General features: G+C 42.1%; 1 protein-coding gene across 1 annotated transcript in view; it reads right to left on the bottom strand.

Annotated features, from left to right (window-relative positions):
* The window catches only part of LOC147665700 (peptidase inhibitor R3HDML-like), a 78,104-nt gene that overhangs the window by 4,473 nt on the left and 49,756 nt on the right, over positions 1-23,875 (bottom strand). Inside the window, exon 5 of the mRNA XM_086949590.1 lies at positions 15,114-15,229. Coding sequence (XP_086805716.1) covers positions 15,114-15,229 — 116 coding nt within the window. The remainder of the gene's footprint in view (positions 1-15,113; positions 15,230-23,875) is intronic.

Below are 23,875 nucleotides of genomic sequence, written 5' to 3' on the forward strand. Positions count from 1 at the left end.
ATAAATACTTCTCAATTACTAAGTACTCCTACAATACCACCAATTAAGAACACCCCCCAAACTCAAAAAAATTCAATTCAATGCCCCCATGCTTTTTATCCAACAACAACACACCTAGAATAACCCCCTTCTCTGCGCCCCTCCCAGCACCCCCCATCTACAGAAAGGAATCACCCACCTAATTGCTACCAAATAGACAGACTTGGAGGAAGGTCGCACACAGAGTGCCACCGAGCCATTTGTCTTACCCAGTTGACCAGAAACAGAGAGGAAAAAAATAAAAGAAGGTATATATAATCTAAAGATTCCCTGCAAATAAGGAGATCACTAGTAAGAAAAAATAATCTAGATTTAAGTAAGAAGACAGAAAAAAGAGAAAAAAAATAAGGTAAAAAGAGGAGGAAGAAGTTATCAATTCTGATTATTTGGAAGTCCCCTGTCACCATTTGTTCAGAACTTCTTGGGCCTCTTGTTCAGTGTCCACCTTTAATAATCTTTAAGCGTCCAGGCTCCTGCAGATAAACTTGTGCTCCTTCAGTTTTTAAAGTGCCCATGAACTGACGTAGCTTCCATCGGCTGTCCATTGTGGCCTTACAAAAATCGGATCTTACAAACACTGAAAAGGAATCTAGTCGGATAGGAGAAGTAGGGTTAGCCTTAATACAGACCCATTGCCTTAATAAAAAGTTTTCAAAGTGGATTAGAAAAGACCTGGGGAAACGTCCTGAAGGTTTATTAGAAAACAATGTTAGCCTACGTGCATGTTGAATCTGGCCATACCAATCAGAAAAATCTGGAAAGATTTTCTGAAAAAGCTGAATAATATATGCACGAGAATCCACGCCCTCCATTCCTTCTGGGACCCCAAAACGTCAAAGATTATTTTGCCGTTGGCGATTCTCTAAATCCTCAATTTTTACTTGCATCGATCTAAGCTTGATGTCATGCGCCTCTGAGATTTTAACTGCAGTATTCAGATGATCTTCTGTGTCAGATACCCACTGCTGCAGCTTCGTCATATCAAATGTAAGAGAGACAACATGGCTTTTTACCTCAGAGAGAGATTGTTTGATTACAAAGCTATCAGCCCTCGCATGAGTATAGTGATCATGAGCCTCTGCCATCTGTGCCTGCAGTTCATGAAGAATAACTGTAAGTGAAGCCTCATCCGGTGTTGCCTGTAAGCCAGTTTGGTCATGTCCCTCTGTGGGCATAGAAGTAGCTGAGGAAGCCAAGGGAGAAAGATGTACAGTTTGTACCAAGCTGCTAGAACCACTGCCACTAATGTTGAGATCCTTCTGTACACAAGTTGCCTTTCCTTGTCCGGCAGCCGAAGGTCCCTGAAGTGTTTGCTTGGGTTGGATACTTGTTGCTAAGCCAGAACCTGAAAGCCATGAGATTAGGTTCTTAACTTCTCCCTTTTTCGTAACCCACTTCCGAAGAGGGCTATTAGTTGAAGCTCATTTGCCATAATTAAAATTGCACTGTTTATCAACTCCCTTTTCCTTATGCAATCTCTGAGTCTTAGGTTTAGCTCCCCCTTCCTTACATCTAGATAATGAATCTGCAAGTTCAATAGGCACTGTCTGTCCTCCTTCATTGTTGATTGATCTAGTAGCCCAACAATCATTAGCAGTATTAGGAGCATGGGGACCCCCCCTTATCCCCAGTACTGATCTCTAGCGAGCCATCATTGATAAGAAGAGAGGAACTAATAGGGTATTGTAACTGTTGCGGTGTAGAAGTTACTTCCACATCCATATCAGCTTGTGGAGGTTCAGAATCTGTATCTAGCTCCATGTCTAGGTCTGCTGGGTTCACTATGATAGCACATCCCTGGGGCAGCGCCTCCTCCTGTTGTTCCTGTAGAGCTAAACTAATATTCAACGGTGCAACTATTTGATTGCCAGATCGCGTTTCTGAGAGGTCTCCTAACAATTCATTACTAATGATAACCATATCCCTGGGAAACATTGCTGTATCTATTTGTTGCATAATACCTATATTTTCAGGCTCATATTGAGAAAATGGTAGCGGTAATTCCATAGCAGTTCTGGTTTCAAGATTCACAAGCTCTTTGTTCCGAGCAAGTAACAATACTGACCTCATCAATGCCTCAACCATTGCAGTCTCTGGGAGTAAAGCAGCAGCCCCCCCAACCACCCAGGTTAATGACTTCAGAGGTTTTTGCTGACTGTAAAAGGTTCAAAATATGGCAGCCAACTCTAGAGGTAGACCGTATTAGGTTACCTTTAGTTGAGAAAAGATGCATGTCTTTCTCAGCATCGGATACTCCAACCGTCTCCCCAGCTACATCAATGGAGCACGTCTCAGCGCGGCCATCTCTCTGACCGCTCACCTTCGGTGGTCTATTCACACGCAGCTGTGCCGAGTTGATTGACTCCAAAAGCACACAGCCCCAGGAAAACCACAAGAGCGATGAACATCGTGAGTCTGTCAAGCCACGTCGGGCCAAAAGTCAAACCTGCGACAGCTTCTGAGTGATGGTCAGGATCATGCAGGTAAGCTCACGTTTTTTTCATTCTTTCTTTAAAAAAATCTCCCTCCTCCTCCCTTTTCCAATCTTCTTTGGTTTCTTCAGTGCAGTGTTCTTTTTCTTCCCCCACTTAGCAATGGAGCGTATGCATAGCGCTGCAACATGGAATGGGAGCAGCTCTGTGTGTGAGCTTCACAGCAGCGGCTTCAACCCACCATCTTCCTCTTCTCAACCCCCAGGGAATAGTTTTTAGGAACAAAAATGAATCGGAGAGTTTTTAATCTTTCAACTGTGATGATTTATTAATTCAAGAACATTTCAATTGGTTTCCTGCCTGTGCATATTAGTATTGCAGAAGAAACTGCCAGAGTATGTCAGAACATTTACTCTTGAAGTATGTATTCTTTGCTCTGGTGCATACCTTCCTGCAAATAAGCCTATGCAAAAAGTCACTAGTTCCTTCGAGATTGCAGACTAAACCAGGGCACTCACACTCTATCAAAGATAGTGATTTTTACACCACGTGGTAGCCAAAATTGTAACTTAGTTGTTTTCAACTGACCCTCTGTTCAACCCTGATGGAGGTCCCATTGTATTTGTCACAGCCAACATATGGTGGGGATGCCCTGAAATAGACACCTAAAGTCCATGGTCTGGATTCACAGATGTTTTCATAGATCTGAGAATCAAAGATTCACATCTTTGATATGTGTAGATTTCCACATAATTGCAAATTCACAAGCATCCCCTGGGCAGTGCATGAATTTGTTACACAACATCAGAAATTGAGGTATTAATTACCAACTCAATAAACACACCCGCAATGCGTCTCAACTCAAGTCTCAGAAAAACTCTTCTTAGTCCATAGCACCTGCTGCACTAGCAGCAATCAATTCCTCTGAGAAATGCAGCTTAGGTTCAATTAGTATCAACAAGTATTAAGTAAAGCACACAACACAATAATAATCCCTGTACAATTTAGAAAACTACTGAACACTGTAATAAGTAAAAAGACAGTACCATTATTTAAAATTAATAAGGGGGAGTAAAGATATAAACTTTTAAGGCAAAAAGCAGCAAGAAAAAATAAAGCACCATAGAATATCAACACTTCACAGTTGACTGGGACCTACATGAGATATCAGACTGGCTGCAATTGATCAAAGGTCGGATACCCCTTAGTGTGTTGTCCAGGCCAAAGTTTTTAACTTGCAGAAATTAGGTACTTAGCCTCTGAATTAGAAGTCACAAATTCTTCAGAAGGGCAAGGTCCAAGACTGAGATCGGTGGGGGTGTCTCAATATCTCATTATCATATTTCACGCCTATGAGCTCCCAGTGAGGCTTTTGATTTTGGGGTCAAAAACTCCAAATGGGAAGAAACTGGATTTCGTAGCCACTCAGGTATCTTTGTCATTCAGAAAAATGTGCCATTTTGCTACAATCCAAGGTTTTACCTTTGGACTGAGCCACTTTTTTGGTTCTCGGTATCCCACAGTGTTACATGGCTGGAAGCTGTAGTTGGACAGAGCTCCACAAGGATGAATACTTTCAAAGTGAGCTACCACAAAACCTATGTTCTTTTTTTTTAAAAAACATATTTTTATTAAATAAACACACCAGGCAATATATCTTACTGTAAGTACATTTCTGGGCAAAAGCATCACTACCAATTCCACGTGACAACATTTTTTACATACCGCCCAAAATCCACATGACAAGGCATGGTCCAGTACATATTTATACATTGCAGCATTATAAATCCCCCAATTCCCACACACAATAAAAAATAACTTATGATTAAAGTCCCATATACTGTACCCAGTCCCCCATATCTTATCCCACTTCTTTGGGCACCCTCTTCCCTTGTATATCACATTCTCAGTAGTGCAGCACCAATCTGAATCTTCCTGCCATTTCAGCACACTTGGGGGTTGGCTCGCCCCCCATTCCCTTGCTATGTTCTATTTAGCTACTATGCTAGCAATCATAAGCCATATCCTAGAATATTTTGGCCATTTTACCTCCCCCGTCACACAGAGGATTTGCCACCCCACCTCACTTGGAAACACCTGCTAAGTTACTGCCGACAAGACCTGGATGGCCTTTTTCAAAACTGTTATATCTTAGGGCAGGACCATAAAATATTAAAGAATGTACCCGCTTCCCCACAATTCTGTATGCATAGATCAGCATCCCTCCTCCCTATCCGATGCAATAGCACTGACGAGGTGTATGATCTGTGTAGTATGAGCAACTGTGTTAATCGAAATCACGCCTGTATCGCCACCACCCATGGTCTCTTTATTGCTTCAATCCAATCATCATCTTCCAACATTTCTAATCTCTTGTCCAGGCCTCCCGAAGGGGCAATAAGATGTCTGGGGAGTTATTCATTCGTTTTTTTTATACCAATGAAACCGCCTTTTCGGGTATGGGGTCCATGAGACTTCTATTCTCCAGTGGGGCATATTCTGCTATTTGATCTCCATCCAGTACAAGTTTCATTAGCGCATGTCTCAATTATAGGTATCTTAAGAATTACGTATCTGACATCTGATACTTCTCTTTTAAAGTCTCGAAACAGTTTACCCCCTCTCAAGACATCTCCCAGGAAATCAATCCCTATAATTTGCCATCACCTGAATCCTGCTAACCTACCCAATTCTTTTAGGTGAGTGCTAAACCAGAGTGGCGTACGCTCCGTCAGCCTATCTTTCAACCCCAGGAACATGGTGGCTCACTTCCAAATCTGCACCATCACCCTCCTATGCATGGGTAGCTCACCAATCCCCCTATTCCAATACAACACCACTAAGTAGCCTCCCTCCACTATCACATGTCAGTCCATTCTGTAGGCAGGTTCTTCCAGCCTCGCAAACACCCAATTATTAATAGTCATCAATTGCGCTGCCCAGTAGTACTTTTTAATATCAGGGATCGCTAGGCCTCCTTCATAGACACTTCGCCGCAACTTACATAACGCAATTCTGGCCTGACCTACATTCCACAAAAGTAGCCTCAACTCAGAATCAATTTGCCTAAAAAACGCAGCTGGTACCTTACACGGGGTGTTCAGAAGAACATAAAGGAACCTTGGCAGCGCCATCATTTTGAATAATGATGCACGTCCCATCAGGGACAGTGGTAGTTTCCTCCAGTGCACAATGTCCCTTTGCACTCTATCCAATTGGGGGAACAGATTACTTCAAAATCTGCACCATCGCCTTCGTATGCATGGGTAGCGCACCAATCCCCCTATTCCCATACAACGCCACTAAGTAGCCTCCCTCCCCTATCCCATGTCAGTCCATTCTGTAGGCCGGTTCTTCCCGCCCCGCAAGCACCCAATTATTAATAGTCATCAATTCGCTGCCCAGCAGTACATTTTAATATCAGGGATCGCCAGGCCTCCTTCATAGACACTACGCCACAACTTACATAACGCAATTGTGCCCTGACCTCCATCCCACAAAAGTAGCCTTAACTCAGAATCAATTTGCCTAAAAAACACAGATGGTACCTTGCACGGGGTGTTTAGCAGAACATAAAGGAGCCTTGGCAGCGCCATCATTTTGAATAATGATGCACGTCCCATCAGGGACAGTGGTAGTTTCCTCCAGTGCATGATGTCCCTTTGCACTCTATTCAATTGGGGGAACAGATTATCTCCCAGGAACCGAGTGTGTCCTTTAGATATTATTATACCCAGATATTTAAATGTCTCCCGTATCTCCAACGAGCGAGCACGAGTGGGTAATATCGGCACTGCGCCTGCCAATACATACAATAGAGATTTGTTCCAATTTATTCTATATCCTGAGTAGGTTCCGAACAGAAGAAAGATGTGCATAATTCGATCAACAGAAGACGCAGGATTTGTGATATATAGTAGTATGTTGTCTCCATACAGAGATGTCTTTTCAACCCAGTCTCCATCTCCGCTTATTCCTCGGATAAAAGGGTCCATCCTAACCCAGGCCGCTAAGGGCTCTGGTTCCAGCGCGAACAACATGGGAGAGAGTGGACTGCCCTGCCTCATACCTTTGTGTAACTATATGACCCTTAAGGTGACTCCATTCACTCGCACCCTCGCTAATGGGCCCTCATAGAGCAGCCGTACCCATGCACAGAAGCCTGGACTAAAGCCAAACCGTTCCAACACCGCATGCAAGTACGGCCATTCTATATTATCAAAAGCCATACAGGCATCTAGGGACAGCAGCGCTGCGTCTTCCCCAATTTCAGTCCCCGTAGCTTACAATACCCTGTATAATCGTCTTAGGTTAAGCCTTGTGGTTCTATGGGGCATAAATCTGGATTGTTCTGTGTGTATCACTGAGGAGATGACCACCCCCAACCTATTTGCCAATACCTTAGCCAATAGCTTAACTTCTACGTTGAGCAAAGATATTGGTTGGTAAGACCTGCAATCATCCGGTGGCTTACCCCGCGTTGATATCACCACAATTGTGGCCAGTCTCTGGTCTATTGGTAAAATGCCATCTTTGAAGGCTGTCTTATACATGGCTAGCATGCGTGGGGATACCTTATATGCTGTCCCCTTGTAGAATTCTATAGGTATTCCGTTCAGGTCAGCCGCTTTACCCACGAAACCTATTTTCAGAGCGAAAGAGAGATCTGAGTGGGTCAAGCCTGTTTCGTTTTGCTGCTTTGTGTTTTACCTCCTGGGCATACCTTGGCAACCTACGTCAGTTCCACAGAGTTAAAAAAATTCCAAGTCCTACTTTCTTAAACTACTGGGAAGTTTACTTCTGGCCACTCCCACTCCCAGAGCCTCCCAGGTGCTCAGGGCAGACTTCTATGTACCAGGCAGCTGTCACCAGAGATGCTAGAAATTCCTTTCTCTTCAGTAGGGAAAAAGTTCATAGGTTCCTGTGCATGCTGCTGTCATCTTATCAGGAATATTACCACTCTCAGCATGCATCGCGCGCCCCTGAGCTCATCAGCTCGCAGCTCGTGGGAGCCTTTTAAACAGTCAAGGGGGGTTGGGCACGCCGCAGACTGAAGAGAAAGGAATTTCGAAACACGTGTATAGGGATACGGGCACTGGCCATGAAATTTGACAAACCAGCAACTTTGAAAACTACATTTACCATGATGCAAAAGGTAATTTCGTTGTGCATGTTCGCGGCGTGCCCCACCCCCCCTTGACTGTTTACCACCTTGGCTGCTAAGGATTTTTCCCGCTGTGCGCTGGAAAGTGATATATACCATTGTTTGTGACAAGGTCAACTCGTCATAAGCACAGGGCAGGTAAAACCCATGACGAGTTGACCATGTCATGAGCACTGAAGGGGTTAAAAGGCTCCCACGAGCCGCGAGCTGACAATCTCAGGGGCGCGCGACGCATGCTGAGAGTGGTAATATTCCTGATAAGATGATGGCAGCATGCACAGGAACCTATGAACTTTTTCCCTACTGAAGAGAAAGGAATTTCGAAACACGTGTATAGGGATACAGGCACTGGCCATGAAATTTGACAAACCAGCAACTTTGAAAACTACATTTACCATGATGCAAAAGGTAATTTCGTTGTGCATGTCCGCGGCGTGCCCCACCCCCCTTGACTGTTTAAAAGGCTCCCACGAGCCGCGAGCTGACGAGCTCAGGGACGCGCGACGCATGCTGAGAGTGGTAATATTCCTGATAAGATGTAGGCAGCATGGACAGGAACCTATGAACTTTTTCCCTACTGAAGAGAAAGGAATTTCGAAACACGTGTATAGGGATACGGGCACTGGCCATGAAATTTGACAAACCAGCAACTTTGAAAACTACATTTACCATGATGCAAAAGGTAATTTCGTTGTGCATGTCTGCGGCGTGCCCCACCCCCCTTGACTGTTTAAAAGGCTCCCACGAGCCGCGAGCTGACGAGCTCAGGGGCGCGCGACGCATGCTGAGAGTGGTAATATTCCTGATAAGATGACGGCAGCATGCACAGGAATCTATGAAATTTTTCCCTACTGAAGAGAAAGGAATTTCGAAACACGTGTATAGGGATACGGGCACTGGCCATGAAATTCGACAAACCAGCAACTTTGAAAACTACATTTACCATGATGCAAAAGGTAATTTCGTTGTGCATGTCCGCGGCGTGCCCCACCCCCTTGACTGTTTAAAAGGCTCCCACGAGCCGCGAGCTGACGAGCTCAGGGGCGGCGACACATGCTGAGAGTGGTAATATTCCTGATAAGATGACGGCAGCATGCACAGGAACCTATGAACTTTTTCCCTACTGAAGAGGAAGGAATTTCGAAACACGTGTATAGGGATACGGGCACTGGCCATGAAATTTGACAAACCAGCAACTTTGAAAACTACATTTACCATGATGCAAAAGGTAATTTTGTTGTGCATATCCGCGGCGTGCTCCACCCCCCTTGACTGTTTAAAAGGCTCCCACGAGCTGACAAGCTCAGGGGCGGAAACGCATGCTGAGAGTGGTAATATTCCTGATAAGATGACGGCAGCATACACAGGAACCTATGAATTTTTTCCCTACTGAAGAGAAAGGAATTTCAAAACACGTGTATAGGGATACGGGCACTGGCCATGAAATTTGACAAACCAGCAACTTTGATAACTACATTTACCATGATGCAAAAGGTAATTTTGTAGTGCATGTCCGCGGCGCGCCCCACCATCCTTGACTGTTTAAAAGGCTCCCACGAGCCGCGAGCTGACGAGCTCAGGGGCGCGCGACGCATGCTGAGAGTGGTAATATTCCTGATAAGATGACGGCAGCATGCACAGGAACCTATGAACTTTTTCCCTACTGAAGAGAAAGGAATTTCGGAACACGTGTATAGGGATACGGGCACTGGCCATGAAATTTTACAAACCAGCAACTTTGAAAACTACATTTACCATGATGCAAAAGGTAATTTTGTTGTGCATGTCTGCGGCGTGCCCCACCCCCCCTTGACTGTTTAAAAGGCTCCCACGAGCCGCGAGCTGACGAGCTCAGGGGCGCGAGGCGCATGGTGAGAGTGGCAATATTCCTGATAAGATGGCAGCAGCATGCACAGGAACCTATGAACTTTTTCCCTACTGAAGAGAAAGGAATTTCGAAACACGTGTATAGGGATACGGGCACTGGCCATGAAATTTGACAAACCAGCAACTTTGAAAACTACATTTACCATGATGCAAAAGGTAATTTCGTTGTGCATGTCCGCGGCGTGCCCCACCCCCCTTGAATGTGTGTGAACACGCCTGCAAGGGAAAAGTCATGCAAGCAAAAGTGTAATACAGTATTCTATGCAGGATGGAAAACAGGCCTATGAAGGGCAATTTTAGAATATTAAGTCAATGGTGCACATTTAATATGCGTGTGCACTTTAAACGCTGATTAATATAACTTGCTAGTACACTAGATTCATATTGCTTATGTCATATAGTATATCCTTTAATAAACATGTGTAAGAATGGCTAGGAGCTATATTTTATATGAAATATACATGAAACATTAGTGCACACACTACATAAATCCATTGTCGTTCGTAGAATAAACACACTCTAAATACGTGAGAATGGTTTATTAATCAAGTCTCCAAAGAATATCTCATTTACTACGGTTAAGGCACACAATGCTATTTATAGATTCTCTAATTCTACAGTGAATTCTCTTCAATAATGATGTCACGTGTAACATCTTGAGTGAATGTCATTAGGCCACACAGGAAACGTGCTAAACGAATTTTATGCAATAGTGAGGTGCAAAGATAGAGTAAACATTTTCTCTGCTCCAGCTCACTCTTTCAGATTCTTTGGCATTTCTGATTTCTCCCTTTATCACTTTTTTACAGTCTTTCTCTTCCTCCTTGTCCCCCCCCCCCTTTTGTTATTTTGGCTCTCTTAGTTTTGGTTGAAAGTCTAATGAGGAAAAATAAATGCTGGTCCCCAACAATGAGTGCTGTTGAAACTAATGGCTCACATTTTAACATTGTCCTCTCTTGGGATGTTGTTTTTTTTAAACTCTTTCAGAGTGGTCTAAAATCTGCTTTTCCTAATTGGGCATAGCCTGCCATAGCATTTGCATAATTTGCATAGAGCTAAATCATTAACACTAGAAATTCGCTACTACAATTAGGAGCTGGATTATCTCTGTACAGAAGTGACATTGAGGGTCCAGGGTACCCACTTAACCACTGGAAATCGCAATTTCAAGAATAGGTTGAAGAAGAATCAAGCTTCTGTAAAAGAATTACAGGCTCTCGTGCCAATTAGCCCGGTACATTTGCAACCACGGGAGGGTCTTCTTGCTTCTTCTGTATTCTGCTAATATTGCATACATTGCGCACAGTAAACATAGACCATATTTGCCAACTTTGAAGTTCTGTATTAGCAGCACTTCAATGTTATGGGAACCTAACATACTTTAAGCAGTTAGACAGCTAAGAAACAGGTCCATTTTAATAACACTCCTAGGCAAGTTCTTAAAGCCCACAGAATCTTAGCTAGTTCTTTAATAACAGTAGAGCTCATTTTTGAAGGACTCAGAATTTTAGCTACTTCTTTAATAAGACTCCTAGGACTCATCATTGAAGGTCCCAAAATTTTAGCTAGTTCTTTAATAACAGTCCTAGGATTAATTCTAAAAGTCCTCTGAATCTTAGCTAGTTCTTCAATAACACTCCTAGGAATAATTCTTTAAGCACTCCAAATCTTATCTAGTACTATAATAACACTCCTGGGATTCATTCTTGAAGGACTCCGAATCTTATCTAGTTCTATTATGACACTCCTAGGATTCATTCTTAAAGCACTCCGAATCTTAGCTAGTTATTTAATGACACTCCTAAGATTCATTCTTGAAGCACTCCATATCTTAGCTAGTTTTCCTGAATTTATTTTGTTGTCATTCATTAGTGATGACTGTTTTGTATTTAGGAAGGATTATTGCCCAGGTAGTGGTGCAATGTTTCACCAGCAGGTCCAACTTAACTAAATTGCATTGGTGAAGGAGTTGGGTTGCAAGGACACTTGCACCAGCTGAAAGTAAACAAATAACGACTTCTGAACCAAGTGGCCAACGCAAACGTTACTTGAAAAAGTGAAAAGCACACCAAGGCAAAACTTGCTACAAAAGAAGATGAAAACCGACAATAAAAGAATGGTATTCGTGTCAAAGTACTCATCTGCTTCAAAAGACATTCAAAGGATAATCTGCAAAAGATGGGAAATCATAACAGCCGAAAAAGACTTCGAAACACTTTTCCAAGAGAAACCACTGTTCGCATATAAAAGGTCGCAGAACCTTAAAGAACTATTGAATAAACCCAGCATTGACGAAACGACATCAAAAAAGACTTACAAGGGAACTCAAAAGTGCTACAATTGCAAAAACTGTAACAACGTCATCCTAGGAGATACCCTACTTCACCCGCGCACGGGTGAAAAAATACAGTTGAGACACACAACAAATTGCAACTCGGAGCATGTGGTCTACTCCATAAAATGTCCTTGTGGATTATTATATGTCGGCAAAACAGATCGAAAATTGAAACTCAGGCTGACAGAACATAAAAGTCGCATCCGCAATAAGAATTTGACTGCACCTCTTGCAAAACATTGGATCGAAGCAGGGCATTCCATTGCCCAATTGAGATTTCAAATTATTGAAATTGTTCCTCAAAGACCAGACATAGACAATGCTAAAATTCTAATTCAAAGAGAAACTTTCTGGATTCGACGACTGCAAACCCTTACCCCGAAGGGTTTGAATGATAAACTGGATCTGCTATGTTTCTTATAGGTACCTCAACTTCATCGATCGCTAACCTCCACATTTCCAAGCAATACTCCAGAACACTGACCTATCACATATAGTCACACACTTTTAACAAGGCCCTTCTCTTAGTCCCTAACCAGTCACCGTTTCTTTTGGTTACCTTTATGTTTCCACAACAACATCTCCTTCATTCAATACAGGAAGACAGTCTACCTAGATTAAGCATGATTCCTTGTCTTAGAATGTAAATAGGCAGGAAATATTGGTTTTATATTATCTTTAATCAATAGTAGCTACTGTCAACCAAGATACAAATGACAATGATACGCTTAAATAGTAAGCACCGACTAGTTTGAACCTCCATATTCGCACCAAACTCTTGTTCTCTTTTTTCTTTTTTCGTTTCCTTTTATTCTAATTTTCCATTATTGTTGTATAATATGACAACGCCCAAGTTGTCATCTACCCTCCCAATCATTCAACAATGTTTCATGCATCTAAACAGATTACGTTGGTTTCTGAGACACCATTCCAAGATGGCGTTTCATGCAAGCGCCAGAGCGCTAGTTTATTCGAATACAAATGCCTCATATGCTAATTGACGGAATTCATCGTCATACGGTTTTTATTAACTAGCCGTCAGTTTCTATACACGCATCCACTTCACATATGGCAATATCGCATTCTAGATAATCTACTCCTTATAGCTCGCATCTCCGCGATATAGTCCGTTTTCTATTCTCATGCAGTCCAACTTCCCATTAAAAGAAGGACTCATCGTGTTCACGCGTACGCTAGCCGAGACGCCGAGACAGGATTCTCTAACACTCTACTTCGGTAAGGCTCGTTTCCAAACCTTGCGCTTAGCTCGTTAATCGCAATGCGATCCCATCAGTTTGTACACTGACCAGGATCCTAAGATATACTTCCTTTATCTCTCTTGGCAGGTCTCTTCACTTTGTTGAGCACCCGCTGAGTCTGAAGCGCCATTCTTAGGACTCACAGGTAAACTCCGACATTATTTGGAGTTTCCATTTTCCGTCGTCATTTTATATGTGCCGACCTTTGATCATAATTTTGTTCATTTCCACATAGGCTCTCTACGTTAAAGTCAGCATACATAAGGTGAGGTCGCTTTTACATCTATTAACCTCATGATTAATTCAACTCCAAGTTGTTGTCATATAAATAGCCCGTTTTTTTCACCCCTAACCCCGCCTCTCACTACTTTGTTATTTTTGCAGACTATATCAACCCAAGTGCACAGGTAATTTTAACCCCCAATTCAGTGCCTATGAACGCACCATATTGTTCATAATAAATCACCATATTCACACGCAGTTCTTCCTTATCTACAGATCTTTTCGATCTTCATTCAGAAATGTAACTTTGTATTACTCCTCCATCTAGCTTGCGGTAAGAAACATAAATAATTTAATTACTTACCCTCATTGATGATAGTGCATCATTAGTAACAAGATTCCTTTATTTTCTTCTCTTTTCTTTTTTACATCTACAGACCCCTGACGAAGGGGCTCGCGCCCCGAAATGCATTGGGTGGAATTAAATGTATTGTCACTGTGATGTATAAATACATAGTAAATGACAGTTATGTATATGTTGACTAATTTATATGCACTTTAAACAAATGTAACATGGATATAAATGTTATGCTGATTTAAGTTAACTCATTGATGAAACTTGAAATAAATGTATTAACGACCAAATCGTAAATTGAGTAGTGCGTGCTGGTGTCCTGGTTCTCAACCAGGCCTAACATACTTCACACGTTATAGTTTGCAGGCTATATACCAACACAGCACACATACCGAATTAACGCTCTTAAACTGATTCTAAAGAGTGCAGTTGCCCTTCTAAATTCAACGCAAACGTTACTGCATGCCCCTGTGGGCCAGTCCATATGTTGCTGAAAAAGTCAGTTTGTTGTTGTCCCGACCACTGGTGGTCATCACATTTTTCTTTTACCGCTTTCTGAGCTGAAGGTGTCCTGTTCTACATAAATCTCCAAGCATGGGCAGACAGGTCATGGAAACCATCTAAGCACATGGCAGTATTTGCAACAATTGACAAGATATAAGGTGCTTTTGAGGTGCTTACATGTAAGATAGACGTCCTTTGGAGCTATACAAATGGAAATGAGATAAATACATTGTGCCTGATGTTCAAAGGCCTCCACCCTGTTGGCGGTGGGCCTGAAAAGTAGCAGGGTGTCTCCGCACATGGGGCGGAATCTACGCAATGAGAATCCTTGTGGTGAGGCCTCCGCCAACAAAAGTGTGGAGCCTCTTTGTGAATCAGTCCCATTATTTCTACAGAACATTTGTTAATGTATTGCAAGCTTTTAAGCTTAAATGAAAAACATCATTTGTCTAGGACCAGTGGTAAATGAAACATTTTAAACAAAAATACACAGAATATATGCATATCTGTTAGTCACCTGTTTCTCCATTAGATTTTGCATATAATTGTCATTTTTAAATATATCTGTGAAGACACAAATTACCGGAGGAAATGGGAAGATCTAGACAGGGAGAAGTTATACATCTTTGAAGCATGTCTTTGAACCTCACTCACCTCAGGTCAACAGGTCCCTCATTGGTCTTACTCTGTCCACCACCCTTTTAACAACAGACCTCCAAAAGAGCACGCAGGGACTTGGAGGCTTCGGCCGGGGTATTATAGTAGTATACACTGCCATGTTATGTTATGTTATGTTAATTAAATTTATTGAGCGCAGCGGTTACCCTGGGGTGTCCTGGCGCTATATATTGCCTGGCCGTGTTAGGGAGAGGATCATTGAGTAAACATACCATATTTTATTTGAATGTGAACTTACTTGATGGCATAGTTGCAAACTAAATAAACAGCTCGGCGCCACGTGCTTCCCCAGACGTTCATGTTAGCGCAGGTGTGAACCGCGCAGCCCATTCGGTTGGTTGAGGCCCAAACCATCTGCAAAAAACACATTTGTGGTTTATTGTATTTTAATTTTATTTAAAAACTGCAGATGCAATTTAAAAACAACACGGTTCATCCTGTCTACAACATTCTATCTACAAGTATTTTAAAAATTAAACAAAAACTAAGATTTATGTTTTCATATCATAGGTGTTCAAAAGAGAATTCATTGTTTCCTTGCAAAAACAGTTCCACCCAGGGTTTAAGCGGGATGAAAAAACTGGGGGGTCTCTCAAAGGGGCGTGGCAATGTAATTAAGGACGTGGCTTAAAACACATAAGCTTAAAATCTGAGCTTAACATAGTGTACCACCAACAAGTCAGGGCTATTGGCTTTGTCAATGGTTGTTAGTTGCATAAGATAAATAAGCAGATACTATGGATTGTATATAATATTGAAAAAGCTTCCACTTAAAGCCCTGGTGACACCACGACAATGTTGCTGCTCCTGAGTTTCAAAAAGAGAAAGGAAATCCAGAGAGAAAATGACTCTCTTTAAAGGATTTCCCTTCCCCTCCAACGCTCACCTAGCATAACGTCATGCCGTAACTTCTCCACTAGTGAGGAGTGAGCAGTGTGAGCCCCGCACAGCGCTGTGCCTGATGTCACTGCAGTCCGGAAAAAAACGGACCGCCTGTGCCAGGGCAACAAACAGAGCCCGATATAGACCAGTTTCGAGACCCACTTTAAAAAACTGCCGGTGCCCAGCACCGGTGGGACCCGGCCCACTTAAAGCCCTGGTTCCACCTACACACGAAAACTCCTAGAGGTGCATAACACCCCTGAAGTTTAACAAATTGTGTACAGTTGTGATTATTATTTGCACCTTGATGCGAAGTAGTGCAAAGCAGTGCAGCGTACTACTGTGCATTACTATACGTAATTTTCCATCTTCCCAAAAAGTTTTGCACTGGAAAGTAATTCACGAATCAACACTTAGTGCTACTTTGTGTCCCTTAGGCGTCTTAGTGCTTGCTTGTTGATAAATTTGCTTGAAGTGCAGAGTAGTGGAAGAAATAGGTATTAGATTAAATCAAGGCGAGGCAGCCTTTGTATTTGGCAAAGCTGGCTTAATCAGCGCTGGCAGTGAGCTCATAAGAAAATGTTTGGGGCCCTGCAATTATTTATTTTGTGAATTAAGTACTGACAAAGCAATTCCGGTGTTTTTCTCTCTCGGGGATCACACTGCAGATAATACAGACTGAGATATGAACCTCAAGCTCCCATCAGATGGTTGACATAGGGCTTTCGGAAAGAAAACTACAGTCAGTTCCGCAAGCCACAAATGTTCAATTTTTATGCGTGTCCTCTCACATCACTGTCAGTCATGGCTGGCACCACTAGAGAGTGGTTGGGCGGGCAAATGGGTGGGGGACACATTAAATAAAGAAAAAAACATACTTAACTGCACAAACGTCCTCCGCACTCCGGTTTTCATCTTCTTGTCTTCACCTCCAGCGCAGGACCCTCAACAACTCCCCAACCAATCCTGGTGCTGCTCTCATGCTGCATGAGAGCAGCACCAGGATTGGAGGGAGCAGCCTCCTGAGGACACTGGAGCCCTGCACTTGCTCCGACCCAGCTGTTTTAAGACAGCTAGGTTAGAGCTTTCAAAGTGTGCATGTCGGGCTGGGGGTCACAAGACAGCCGGTCAAAGGGACATGCACACTTTGAAAAGTGCACAGGCAGCTCACCCTCCTCCATGCTGCTACTACGTAACAAGCCCCACCCCATCCTTATACACGGAAGATGAAAAATAAAGTGGTAATAAATGAACTTTATTAACATTTTATTTTTAATCTCTGGTTTTATTTTGGTGAATTTCGGTTAGTGGAGCAACGCTCCTCCGCTCAAATGGACGAGCCGCCCCTGCAATGTGCAGCACAGACAGGAGCCCACGTCTCCAATATCTGCAAATTATTTTTAACATATCTATAAACGTTCATCTGAAATAGCTAAGCATTTTGCATAGTTTCAGATCTGTGCACCCACGGTCCGGTGCCATGGTGCGTGGTATCATTTAATGTGCTAAAATAGTTCAGTAATACTCAAGTCAGTAATGTGTAAATGTTATAAAACAAAATAGCCCAGCACACTTTTGAGTATCAAACGTGTTAAATACACAGTGAAATGGATTTACAACAAACACTTGTTTTCCCAAGAAAAAAGATAATGTGATCTTTTGATATTGAAGTTCATTCTTTATTCATGTTCTTTTTAAAATTTGCAACCGCCAACGCGTTTCGTCTTCAATCAGACTTCTTCAGGGCTCAAAATATAGGCTATGCTCATTCGTAAAGCTGTTGCCAGTGTGTTAAATCAATTGATTTGAAACTACGTATGTCCAAACAATTATATTGTATCAGTTCAAGGGCTCGCTGATAAAAGTGTGTCGGTGAATGGTAAACAGACAAAATATCGACTACAAAATATCGAATGGACATAATATCGAGTACAAAATATAGGCTGGACAGAATATCGAATGGACAGAATATAGACATCAAAAATATTGTTTTGAAGGTAAGTAATGTAATATCGAATTTTAAAATATAGATTGTCAAAATATCGAAGTACATAATATAGGTTAAGAAAAATATCGAACTTTTAATAATATCAATTTTTTTATAGTGTATTTTATGTGTTAAAAGTGTTTATTTATGTTATAATGTAATTTCATTAATGAATTTAATGTTATTTAAATTTTGCATAATTTAATTCTGTAGCGGGTTGTGGGTTTATAGGGGAATAGGGTGGGAAGTAATTTAACTATAATTAATTAAAATGTAAATGTATTTATTGGTATTTGTTTATAATTAATTGTTAATTAATTTTTATTCTGTAATTAATAACATTTTAATTGCCAATACATTTTATTTATTGATTAATTGATAATTATGTTAATTTAACTAATTTAATTTTTGTAGCGGGCTGTGGGTTTATAGGGGAGTAGGGTGGGAAGTAATTTAATTATAATTAATTAAATATGTAAATTTATTTATTGGTATTTGTTTATAATTAATTGTTAATTAATTTATATTTAGTAATTAATCATATTTTAATTGCCAATTAATTTTATTTAATTGATTAATTGATAATTATGTTAATTTACGTAATTTAATTTCTGCAGCGGGTTGTGGGTTCATAGGGGAATAGGGTGGGAAGTAATTTAATTATAACTAATTACATATATTAATTTTTTTGTGTATTTATTAGATTTTAATTGTTAAGTAACTGTTTAATTACTAATTAATTAATTGTTAATCTGTAATTAATTAGTGCTAATAGATAACTAATTGTAATGATTAAATTAAATTAGTATTTGTAAATAATTAATTATTATATTATATTAAAGTGGTAATTACTTTTAATGAATTTTTTATAGATATTAATATATATATATATATATATATATATATTTAACTAATATATGAAGTATCTATTTTCCCTACTGTTGCACTCACCGGAGTGGGAATAGTAATTTTTACCCCTACGCTATCCAACGCTTTCCCTACTGTTGCACTTTCTGGAGTAGGAATAGTAATTTTAACCCCTACGCTATCCAACGCTTTCCCTACTGTTGCACTCTTTGGAGTGGGAATAGTAATTTTTACCCCTACGCTATCCAACGTTTTCCCTACTGTTGCACTCTCTGGAGTGGGAATAGTACGTTTTACCCCTACGCTATCCAACTCTTCCTTACTGATGCACTCTCTGGAGTGGGAATAGTAATTTTTACCCCTACGCTATCCAACGCTTTCCCTACTGTTGCACTCTCTGGAGTAGGAATAGTAAGTTTTACCCCTACGCTATCCAACGCTTTCCCTACTGTTGCACTCTCTGGAGTGGGAATAGTAATTTTTATCCCTACGCTATCCAACGCTTTCCCTACTGTTGCACTCTCTGGAGTGGGAATAGTAATTTTTACCCCTACTCTATCCAACACTTTCCCTACTGTTGCACTCTCTGGAGTGGGAATAGTAATTTTTACCCCTACGCTATCCAACACTTTCCCTACTGTTGCACTCTCTGGAGTGGGAATAGTAATTTTTACCTCTACGCTATCCAACGCTTTCCCTACTGTTGCACTCTCTGGAGTGGGAATAGTAAGTTTTACCCCTACGCTATCCAAGCCTTTCCCTACTGTTGCACTCTCTGGAGTGGGAATAGTAATTTTTACCCCTACGCTATCCAACGCTTTCCCTACTGTTGCACTCTCTGGAGTGGGAATAGTATTTTTTACCTCTACGCTATCCAACGCCTTATCTACTGTTGTACTCTCTGGAGTGGGAATAGTAATTTTACACTTCCGCCATCCTATGGTAATAATATTGGATATTTTTTAATTATATTATGTTACTATATATATATATGTTTTAACAAATATAATTGTTAAAAAAGTTTTATAACTTTACTTAATTATTTAATATTATAAGGTAATTTAATTATTTTTAAGTATATTTTAGTAAATAATTTTTAATATTAATTTAATTTAACATTGTTTTGAATAAAGTCGATATTTTTACAAACTATATTTTTGTAAACGATATTTTTTATTCGATATTTTTGTACTTACCTGTTTGTCGATACAAAGTCGATATTCTGTCTGTCGATATTTTGTCACCCATATTTTTGGTAGTCGATATTATGTCCCTCGATATTATGTCAGTGATCCCGGTGAATATTACACCCGTCTCCGTGCGGTCATCTGGCTCAAAAAAGAATCTTTTCGAGCCAGATGACCGCATGGAGACAGGTGTAATATTCACTGAAACACTTTTATCAGCGAGCCCTTGAACTGATACAATATAATTGTTTGGACATACGTAGTTTCAAATCAATTGGTTTAACACACTGGCAACAGCTTTACGAATGAGCACAGCTCAGCTTATATTTTGAGCCCTGAAGAAGTCCGATTGAGGACGAAAAGCGTTGGCGGTTGCAAATTTTAAAAAGAACATGAATAAAGAATGAACTTCAATATCACAAGATCACATTTACTTTTTTCTTGAGAAAACAAGTGTTTGTTGTAAATCCATTTATTGTGTATTTAACACGTTTGATACTCAAAAGTGTGCTGGGCTATTTTGTTTTATGGTACTAGAGAGACCAGGTAGGTTCCTTCTGGTTTCTCTATATTGGGACCTAGGGGATTGTGTCCCAAGCTCTTTGCACCTTGTTTCTATATGACATAACTCTTAGGGACGTCAAGACTGGTGCAGAAATCTATGCTTTGATCCCCAAACTTGTATGACATATAATGTGGAAATGTTATCTTAATACCTCGAAATCCGTGCTCTTTGAAAGGATACAAGAACTCATTTGTAGTTTATATCTATCATTTAGAACCTTTGGAGATTCCAGGTAGCTGAATGTCATCATACTTGTTTTTAGTGCAGCATTTATCCTATTGCTCTGAGCAACATGAGTGTGTTTTTTTCTAGAAATAAACTTCCACTTACTTGGGGATCGCTATAAAATAAATACCTGCTGTAGGCTCTATTTTTTATGTTTAAGAATGTCTGCTCCCAGAAAAGAAAAGAAATAGTTTGGCTCTTAAACTTTATAGAACAAGGGCTTAATTTGTGGTGGGTATTTGTATGCGGTGGCCACCGGCACGTAGTTTTGGGGTCGCCGGATTTTTCATCATCTTACTTTGACCCAGAACAATTGAGAGAGAGAGAAAGGCAGCAAAGGGGAAAAAAGGAACAAGGAAAAATAGGAAACCATTGATAAAGGGAGAAAGCACGAACATAAAAAATCTGCAAAGCAAGATAAAGTATCATGAGGGGTAGATTGGTGGAAAAGATAACATTCGGAGGACTGAAGTCTTGGTATTCTGAAACCCCGGGATTCAGCAGCCCAGGCATTTAGTTGTGTCGGGTAAGGGCTCCTAAGAAAAACTTTAGACAGCTGTGTGGTGAGCTACCTGACCACTATCGGGGCTGACCTTTGCCCCGGATACTCGTGCATCGCCCTCTGGCTGGGTGCGGCAATAAGTAAAAGGGACGGGGACCACAAGTGGTCTTCTTCCCGCACTGAGACACCAGTGTATGTGCGTTATTTCATGATCAGTACCAGGCCCTGACAGCTGCCTGACATCATATGGGATCCCGGAACACATGGCAATGAGGGCTTTACACACGCAGAGCAGCCAGACTCCTGCAGCAGTATCGATGCTTGGAACCTGCGACCCCACCGTGTGGTTCCTTGTCGGCGCGGAGGTGTGTTTATCAAGGCCCGCAAATCTTGTCAGAGCATCAGGCCTGCTGAAGAGTGCTGACGTGGCCACCCTGAACAACTCAAGAAGGGCATCCAGAGGCATCACGGCCATGGTGGCCCCCTGCAAGCACACCCTGTCCAGTAAAGACTAGTCTGGAGGGAGGTGAGCTTGCTTCAGGTCCTAGTTCACCCAGGGCCATTTTTAAGGACACCAGTGACTGGAAAGGCTAAGCCAAAGCTGTGGAGGGTCGTGTTCTGTTCAGGACAGCAGGAGCACTTGGCACATGGACTACTTAAGGGGAGGAGGCAATAAGGTATTTAAGACACAGCACAGGCATATACAGTGCCAAGGGGCACTGCCTGGTCAAGAACCATTTGGTGGGCTGATCTGCATTCACTTCATCAGTGTCATGGCAGATGATGCCAATGCTACGTGTGCTCAAGGCCTGCCTCTGCGACCTGTACCTCAACAACACACCCTGGAGGATTTTCTGCAGCCATTCCGTGAACTGAGTGATCCGGCAACAGCTGCGCCCAGGTGGAAGATGTGGGTTGGAGGCTGAACAAATATATCATGGCCACCAGCAATAATGATGGTCCAGTCAAGCGTTCCCTGCTACTCCTCTATGCGGGAGAGGAGATCTACAAACTGTTCGAGGTCTCCCTAACACAGGAGCAGCGGATGACTACAAAGCAGCAGTGAGTACCTCAACACTTATGTTGCCCCACACCTAAATCCCAAATTTGAATGCTTTAAGCTCCTCCAGACACACCAGAGTAAAGGAGAATCAATTAACACTTTCTATATCCACCTTCGCAAGCTGGACAGCATGCATGCAGTGGACAATCAGCCTAAGGAGATCAGGGTGCAGTTCATCCGGGGGTGCAGAAAGACCCTGATATGCCTAATATTATGACAGCCCAACATCACCTTGGATGACATGCTCATCATGGCGCGGTCACATGATCTCTCATTCGTGAGGGCCACAAGGATGGACATCGACATGTAACAAACCACTCGGCAAGACGTACAGTGTTAAAGTAGAGCATGTGGATGCCATCTCCGCAATAATTAAAACAGCCAGGCCCAAGGTGAGTGTGTCAGCACCATCAGGGGTGTAATGCACGAACTGTGGCTGAGAGGAACACCCCCTGGAAAATTGCCTGCCCCAGAGCAGGACAGGTTTGAGCTGTGGTAAGCCTAACCACGTTTCCATGGTGTGAAGGAGAGGACCAAGTGGCTGAGGAGTCCGTTGGTGGTGAACAGCAATAAAAGCCATCTGTCAGCTCTCGCTGGATGGCCCACTACAACAGGGAGTGGCAAAGTGCCAACACGTGCAGGAGAGTGGCCAGCAGAATGAATCACCCTCGGAAAAAGAGAAGGAGGTCTTCCTCATCTCAGTCACGAAGCATCTCAAACGGCACTGGAGGCCACAACTCCCCTGCGTGATCCAAATAAGTGGATCGTCTGTCAAGGCCTTCATTGATGCAAGGGCCTCCGTGAACGTAATGGGGGTGCAACAGTACTGAAGCCTCCATCTGAGACCTGCCCTGTCACCGTCAAACATGAAGATCTACACTTAAAGTAGGGAAATGCTGCTGCCGCTCAAGCAACTCATGAAGGTGTGTGTCCGATCAAACAACCAGGATATCACTGCAGCTTTCCATGTTGTCAACAAGGAAGCAGACGCCCTGCTGGAATGTCACACAGCCAAAGACTTGGGCTTAGTGTCATTCACCCAGAACGTGCAAGCATGCCAAGTGGATGAGCTGCTGGACCAATTCCCTGGACTTCTCAAGGGATTAGACTGTCTGTGAGCACTGCCAATTAGCCTGCACATCAACAAAAAGTCAAACAAGTGGCACTACATCATCCCCGTGTGTCTTTCCACCTGCAGCCGCTGGTAGAACAAGAGATGGACAAACTGGAGATACTTTGGGTGATTAAAAAAGTATCTGGCCCAACACAACACCATGAGTGTGACTATTGATGATCATCGAGGAGCAAGAACAACCTGGCAAGTTATGCCTATGAATCGTCATGCGCCTCCTGATCAAGGCCATTAAGAGGGAGAGGCACATCACGACCACAATGGATGATATTATAGCGGATCTTAATAGGGCCAGATGGTTCTCCAAATTGGATCTCCTTGCTAGATGCCACGAGTTCCAGCTGGATGAAGGGCGCAAGTAAATCACCACTTTCTCTATGCACTTGAGCCTGCGATGCTACAAATGCCTATGTTTTGGGATATCGTCTGACATGGAGGTATTTCAAAATGCAATAAGGGAAGTGCTATCATGCTTACAAGGTATAGTGAATGTCAGCAATGACATCTTGATATACTCCACAACGGCGGAGGAACATCATCAGTCCCTGAGGGCCACCCTGTGTGAGTATGGAATCACTCTTCACTGGAAA

Source organism: Lissotriton vulgaris, unplaced genomic scaffold, assembly GCF_964263255.1.
Source record: "Lissotriton vulgaris unplaced genomic scaffold, aLisVul1.2 SCAFFOLD_260, whole genome shotgun sequence".
Classification (NCBI taxonomy): domain Eukaryota; kingdom Metazoa; phylum Chordata; class Amphibia; order Caudata; family Salamandridae; genus Lissotriton; species Lissotriton vulgaris.